The following is a 7,740-nucleotide window of genomic DNA, read 5'->3' as shown; positions in this document are numbered from 1 at the left end:
AATAATAATAATAGTGCTTATTTATACTGCTCGCATAGGACTGAAAAGTCCCTTCACTCCAGCAGTAGGCTACTACTATTATTGTGGTCAAATTCTCAAATTATGTTGAGGATAAAATTCAATACCTTGGTTGGGATTGAACCCACGCTCTCCTGTTTACCAGGTGAGCGCCTTGACCACTACACCACCGAGGCAGGTTAGAGAGTTCTAAGACGGCCACTCACCTAACTTCTTCCTCTTTTAGGGTAGAGAGTTCAAAGCGGGCTACCCACCTCATTTCTTTTTTAACCGCTTCCAACTCCAGACCCGTGCTGAGTAAATATGCCTAATAATGGTGAAAATAGTTTTCCGCGATGCACTCTGATGTGGAGCGACTGAGATATTAGCGAAGAAGAGAGAAGGATTTCGTCAAGTTTGGTGTGACTTTAACGTAGGCCTCGGCTCTCTTGGGTTAGGGTAGAGGGTTGAAAAACGGCCACTCACCCAATTTCTTCCGCTCCTCCCAGGACAGCGGATCCATGGCGCGTGCGGTCAGGTTGACGGGTTGCGAATCGAGTACGTTGCGCATGTTGAAGTGTTCCCACTCGGGGTTTGCGTACGGGATGCGCTCCTCTGGTGAGCCGTCAAACCCTGGAATAGAATAAAAGGGTCCGAAATTGTAGGAGGGGGAAAAATACCCACTCGGGGTTTGCGTACGGGATGCGCTCCTCTGGTGATCCGTCAAACCCTGGAATAGAATAAAAGGGTCCGAAATTGTAGAAGGGGAAAAATAGAGAAAAAATTGTGATTTTTTGTACGAAACTTAGGGCAGCCACCCACTATCAGGTAGACCTGACAGGTACGGCTGAAAATGTCCGCCTGTCAGGTACTAACACCTGATGAGCATACACTATCAGGTGTACCTTTCTGGTCTACCTGATAGTGAGTGGCTGGCCTTATGGTACCTGAAATCAATGGTGTCTCGGGAAAAATAGAGAAAAAATTGTAATGTTTTGTACGAAGCTTAGGGCAGCCACCCACTATCAGGTAGACCTGACAGGTACGGCTGAAAATGTCCGCCTGTCAGGTCTACCTGATACCTGGTGAGCATACACTATCAGGTGTACCTTTCTGGTCTACCTGATAGTGAGTGGCTGGCCTTATGGTACCTGAGATCAATGGTGTCTTAAGGCTACAGAAATTGAGAAATCACATTGAGAAATAAATGTCGGAAAAGTCGAATCAAATCATGAATCTTTTGGTAAAGCAGAGAGCTTTTTCACATTTTTTGTGGGTATCACATTATTACCAAGTGCCTCCTTTGCTATTAATTTTCATCTACTCGCGTATCATTAATTTACACTGGTAATGGGGGGCACGGTTGGTCCAGTGGTAACGTGCTTGCTTGCCATGCAGAAGGTCCCGGGTTGGAATCCCACCATCGACAAAAAACTGTACTCGTTGGGCACGGTTGGTCCAGTGGTAACGTGCTTGCTTGCCATGCAGAAGGTCCCGGGTTCGAATCTATCTGGAAGAACTTCACACTTTGTGGGGTTCCCGTTGACAAAAATCCAACATTTTTTTTTCTCCCCATACCTTACGGTCACCCTAGTGGACACCTTAACACTCGGAAAAAAATCGTGTCGTATGTAGTGGGAACACTCATTTAAATTACATTATGTACAGGACATTCGGAAAAAAAAAAATCGTGTGTGGGATAGATCGACTATGTGTGGACACCTTAACACTCGGAAAAAAATCGTGTCGTATGTAGTGGGAACACTCATTTAAATGACATTTTAAATACCTACTTCTTGTGCAATAGGTTCTTTTTAAACACTGATGATGCCCGAAAGGGTGAAACTAGTCTGTAAGTTAAGTCATCTTACAATAATATAAAACAAACCTATCAACCAAAACCAGTGAAGAGTAAAAGTTATTTTCATATTTAGATACGTATAGGCTTAACAGGGCTGTCAGGGCTATAGGCTTAACAGGGCTGTTAGGGCCATAGGCTTAACAGGGCTGTTAAGGTAACAGGCTGTTAGGGCTAAAAATTAAGTTGGTGAAACCCACTGTAGGTCTGATTGAGAGGCTGACGAAAAAGTGGGAGAGTTATATCCCCCCGGTCATAACTCTTCATTAATTAAAATCAATTTTTAATCGACTTATTGAATCAAACCAAAAATGTCATTTAATTAGGCTTAACAGGGCTGTTAGGGCTATAGGCTTAACAGGGCTGTTAGGGCTAAAAAGTAAGTTGGTGAAACCCACAGTAGGTCTGATTGAGAGGCTGACGAAAAAGTGGGAGAGTTATTTCTCCCCGGTCATAACTCTTCATTAATTAAAATCAATTTTTAATCGATTTATTGAATAGAGCAAATGAGTAGGAAAAAAAAAACACTGATTTTTCCAATTGATAAATAAACTGATCACCTATAAATAGACGGTGCACTAAAAAATCTCGCTCATTCTGCTAAAAAATTTACCCTGTATCACTTCTAAAGAAAAAAATTGAAAGTAAAAACTGCTGAAAAATTTTCAAAAAAATTTCAAGGATCAAAAAATTATTTGGGACTGAATTTACGTGAATTTTTTTTTTCGATCTGGTCTTCACGAAAGTTGAAAAGGAAAAGAAACTAGTCTGTCCGGAGTGTCCGGTGACTTTTTTACATACTTTTCTCAATTAACGCTCTCTCTCTCTCTCACTCACACATCCTAGGGGTGGCGGGAAAGAGGAAGAAGGAGAGAGACAGAGAAAGCATTTTGATCAATGTCTGATAAGAGGGCTTCAACTCGTCTCTGATTGTTAATTGATTAAAGAAAAAAATTGTGGCTCGAACAGCACACGATTTTCCTTGTCCCAACCTAGTCTTCCTTTTTACTTTCCTTGTACTATTCCTTTCCTTATTCTGTAATAATGTAAATGCAGTTTATTTGTGTTATTATATCACAACTTTGGTGCTCACTGCAGCATTGTAGGATTTTCCCAATATCTCAATAATCCTAAAATCCCATGTATTTTTGTCACAACTTTGGTGCTCACTGCAGCATTGTAGGATTTTCCCAATATCTCAATAATCCTAAAATCCAATGTTTACCTACCACGCTGGCACCGGTCGCTATACGCATTTATAGTATAGTGATAGTCTACTGCTAGAGTAAAGGGACTTAACAGTCCTATGCGAGTAGTATAATAAGACGTGTATCGTTCCAGTTACTCATTGGGTCGATTTATGAAGCGTCGCCACCACCTCCTATCGTTCATTTTTTTCTTCGACATCTCCCCAATTTCCAGCTCTTTGTTCAATGTCTCGTTTAATCATTCATATCTTGGTACATCTCATCCCTGGGGTTCTACTTTTTGGTCTCTTTCCTCCTGGTTAATAGTCATAAAACATTCTAGCTAGTCTATAGTTATTATTAATTTTCTATTCTCTTTTATTCCATTCATATCAAACCTCTGTTCTATTCGAACATGTATTCTATTCTATTCTATTCATATCTAACCTATATTCTGTTCTGTGTTCCAGGTGGCCGGTTCCATGAAGCTGGAGTTGGCTCAATACCGTGAGGTGGCCGCTTTCGCTCAGTTTGGTTCCGACTTGGACGCCGCCACCCAACAGCTGCTCAACCGAGGTGTCCGTCTGACCGAGCTGCTCAAGCAAGGTACGTGTGCGTCTGTGCCGTAGCATGTTCCTCCGATGATTCGATAAAAATAATAAAATAGTTAATAGTACTACTTATTGTTCAATTATACTGCTCGCATAGGACTGAAAAGTCCCTTTGCTTCAGCAGAAGGCTACCACTATTAGGTACGTGTGTCTGTGCCGTAGCATGTCCCTCAGATGATTTGATAAAAATAATAAAATAGTTAGTAGTACTTATTGTTCAATTATACTGCTCGCATAGGACTTACAAGTCCCTTTGCTTCAGCAGAAGGCTACCACTATTAGGTACGTGTGTCTGTGCCGTAGCATGTCCCTCAGACGATTCAATTGAAAGATAAATTAAATCTGGAAGGGCCAGCCTAGTTAGCTTGGTTGTTAGCGCGTCTGCCTTGTAAGCGCTAGGCCGCGGGTTCGATTACCACCCGGAGCTGAGTTTATCCTGAACGGATTACGTTCGTTCTCGTAACGGCTGGCTTTCTTCTATCCTGTTTTCCTTCTCTCTTCGATTTCGGGACGATAAGACCTTAGTTGAGTTTCTCTTGATATAAACAACACCCCATGATGTTCTCTCTGCTAATAATGTCCAATGGGAACAGTGGATTTCCATAGAAAACCTTGGCAGTTACAGTTCCCTATCACCCTTGTGTCCTTTATGATCTTTGAAAGTTCCAATGAACACCAGCCATTTCTGTACCTATATGTCCTGCCACGGAAGTCATCATTGATGATAACTTGATGAGAAACAATTAAATAATGTATTTAACAAACTGCTCTAAACATAGAGTTGCCAAACGACACAGCATAAAATTAGGTTGTGTTAGGGAAAAAATATTGGGTTGCTGACGAAAAAAATTACTGATCAATTTTCGCATTACTGTAACTAAACGCATTACTTGACGATAATCGCTTGACTAAAAAGCGATTATCGAGCTAATTAATTTAATTCCCCCCCCCCTCGCTGGTCAATATGTCCCCAACTCACCTTTTTAAAAAGTTTCGATTTTATTTGGTTTTCCCAACCAGGTCAATACGTGCCCATGGCCATCGAAGAGCAAGTGGCCGTGATCTACTGCGGAGTCCGCGGCCACCTGGACAAGCTAGACCCGGCCAAGATCACCACCTTCGAGAAGGAGTTCCTCGCCCACATCAAGTCATCTGAGCGGGGCCTACTCGAGTCCATCAAGAAGGAGGGCAAGATCACCGAAGACACCGATGCCAAGCTGAAGACCGTGGTGACCAACTTCCTGGCCAACTTCACCGGTTAAGTTGGGCCCGGCCCAGTTTTTCCCCTCTCTAGATAACTTCTCCTCTATCCTCCCGGTCAATAAAAAAAAAAAAAAAAATCGTGTGTGGGAATGGGCTCCAAGAGCCCAGGTCGTCTTCAGACGACACAACTTAATTTAAATGAGAGTGTTTCCACTACACACGACACGATTTTTCTCCCAACGATAAGGGGAAACTTGTCGGACTTAACTACGGAATGGGCGTGCTACGACACAGACCACACTCTTACCTTGTTGTATTTCTTGGCGTACGGGTTGTCTTCGGGCTTGTTCTTGTCTTTGTCGTACCAGTTGAATATGCGCCACAGTTGATGGCGGTTGTGTGGCTCGGAGACCTTGGGTTCGAAAGATTTAGGCACATCTGGGGAAGAAAAATAAGGAACAGTTCGTGATAAAGTGTTGAACAATAAGTGTACCATCGTTCTTTGGCCTTTTGTCCAATACAGTTGAATCTTTGTTGGTATTAACGGAAGTAGAATATAAAAGACCTTTCCTACAAATTTTCCTGGTTACACACACCAGAGAACCGATTTTTTTAGAAAGGATTTGAAAAGATACTCGGTACCGCTTTCGCATTAATTCAAGGCACATTGTTGTACTTCCATGTCTATCCAAGAACGGAAACGTCCGGTCAGAAAATTTCCGCCCTGGCCGGGAATCGAACCCAGCACCTCCGGGTTGAGAGTCAGTGCTCTTGACCACTCAGCCACAGAAATGATCCGTTCTACTCACTGGTAAACTGGTCCAATTCCTCGTACGTGTAGTCGGCCGGGTCGAAGAGGATGTTGTTAGTTTCGCCATTAAATAAATAAATTTAAATGTAGAGCTAGGGAGAAATAAACATAGAAAAAATAGGTTAGAAGAAAAAATAGAAAAAGCTTTGTTTAACAAGTTATTTTCCTGTAGGGGGAGTAATAATTGCATTTGTCTTATCCTTCAATCAAAATCGTAAAATATTCTCACTACATACCTACTCTCTTTTTTTATTTAATATTTTTTTAGTAAGTAATACAGTTAGCCCACTTATAATTTAGGAATTAGGATACTTATTTTTATGGTGAAAATGGAAAAAGGTATTTGAATGAGTCCTCCTTTGATTAGATCCCTTGATTATTGATCCTTATTTAATTTGATCGATTTTTTCCATCTTTACACATACACAGTAAGTTGGTTCCCCTTTTGTCTAACGGGGAACAGTTGAAATCATATCATGCTATTTTTCTTTTATAAAGAAATTTGTCGGAAAGGATCAGCCAAATCAAACTTAGGTACCATATGAAATTTGTTGAATTATAAGACTAGCTATGTAAGGTAAATCGGGGGATTTTCTTTGTTCCAATTGTTACTTTTTTGTGTAAATAAAAAATTCTAAAAAAATAGAAAAAAAAAGCTGAAAAAAATTCTGGGACTGAGAGATGGTCACAGCAGTGTTGGATTTGTCAAGACAGGGCCACTGGAGGTTTTGTTGTTTCCCCGATAACATTAACGATAAGCTGGAATGTTCAAATTTTCAGATTTTGTGCATGAGTAGAGACTTGAAACTGATGGTTTGATTGATTTTCGTTATTTGAGAAGTTGAAAAAATTTCAAATAATAAAAATAATCATGGTGTTTCTTTTTTAAGCTTCTACGCATGGGCAGAAACTGAAAAAATGGCCATCACTGTTATCATTGATTTATCGAGAACAGCAAAATCTCCAAATTTGTGATAATGAATAGCAGATATTCTTCGAATCCCCCTTTGAAAAGATCAGCCTCCTTTGAAAAAAGCCGGTTCGGGGGATATTTCCTGTTCATTTTCACACAAGTTCCCTGGAACTTTAAGGTCTGTCTGTATGGTAACGGCTGGCTTTCTTCTATCCTGTTTTCCTTCTCTCTTCGATTTCGGGACGATAAGACCTTAGTTGAGTTTCTCTTGATATAAACCACACTCCATGTTCTCTCCGCTAATAATGTCGTCCAATGGGAACAGTGGATTTCCATAAATAACCTTAGCAGTTACAGTTCCCTATCACCCTTGTGTCCTTTATGATCTTTGAAAGTTCCAATGAACACCAGCCATTTGTGTACCTAACGGAATAAAATAGTTAGTTGGCATCGGGCCCGAGTTGAAAAAAAGAGTAGTTCCTTTTACTGAGTAGCTCAGTTGGGATTCAATCCCAAAGATGAGTCAAAAGTCGCATCTCTAGTCAAAACCAATCAAGAAAGGAAAAACACAAAAGATATACATATAAAAAAATCCTTAATATATTATCATTATAATATTTCTAGTTCTTCTTAAACAATAAAACATTCAAATGTTTTCAGAAACGCTTAGATTATCAGGGGGCGAAATTACCAGAGGCCTTTGCAGAACCTTTTAGGAGGGCGGGAAAAAGAACTTGCAAAGATCTTTGGAAAATTTAGGATGAGACCTCATTCACACTGTCGGCTAGGGGCTAACCAGTCCCAACAGTTTACAAAGGCCTGTTTAAACTAAAATGGGAAAAACGAAATGAAAAATAAACAAGATAAAGTTAAAAAGGGAAAAAACCTTTTCAGGGGGGATAAGGAAAAAGCGAAAAAGTCAATTTTTAATGACAGATACCAAGGGAAGCAAGGAGGGGTATACAGAACGCCAACTTCTCAAAACCTATGACTTCTCTAATGGGAGATCTTTTACCCACAAAGGAGTCACACATGGCCGGAACCAAAATCTGAGTTTAAAACTTAACCCAAGTTAAACTGATTTGATAAAGCACTCTGATTGGTTGGTTGACTATGGATTGATTGGTTGACTATGAACTTTGGATTTAAACTTAGCCCAA

General features: G+C 40.5%; 1 protein-coding gene across 1 annotated transcript in view; it reads left to right on the top strand.

Annotated features, from left to right (window-relative positions):
• The window catches only part of LOC108253615 (ATP synthase subunit alpha, mitochondrial-like), a 37,821-nt gene extending 32,852 nt beyond the window's left edge, over positions 1-4,969 (top strand). The window contains exons 9-10 of the mRNA XM_026830461.1: positions 3,513-3,648; positions 4,674-4,969. Of these exons, the coding sequence (XP_026686262.1) occupies positions 3,513-3,648; positions 4,674-4,915 (378 nt within the window). The 3' untranslated portion in view covers positions 4,916-4,969. The remainder of the gene's footprint in view (positions 1-3,512; positions 3,649-4,673) is intronic.
• Positions 4,970-7,740: the final 2,771 nt, after the last annotated feature.

This window comes from Diaphorina citri, unplaced genomic scaffold, assembly GCF_000475195.1.
Source record: "Diaphorina citri unplaced genomic scaffold, Diaci psyllid genome assembly version 1.1 scaffold2336, whole genome shotgun sequence".
In the NCBI taxonomy this organism is placed as follows: domain Eukaryota; kingdom Metazoa; phylum Arthropoda; class Insecta; order Hemiptera; family Psyllidae; genus Diaphorina; species Diaphorina citri.
Note: the sequence above shows the minus strand (reverse complement) of the source record. Positions and strands in the feature narration are given on the sequence as shown.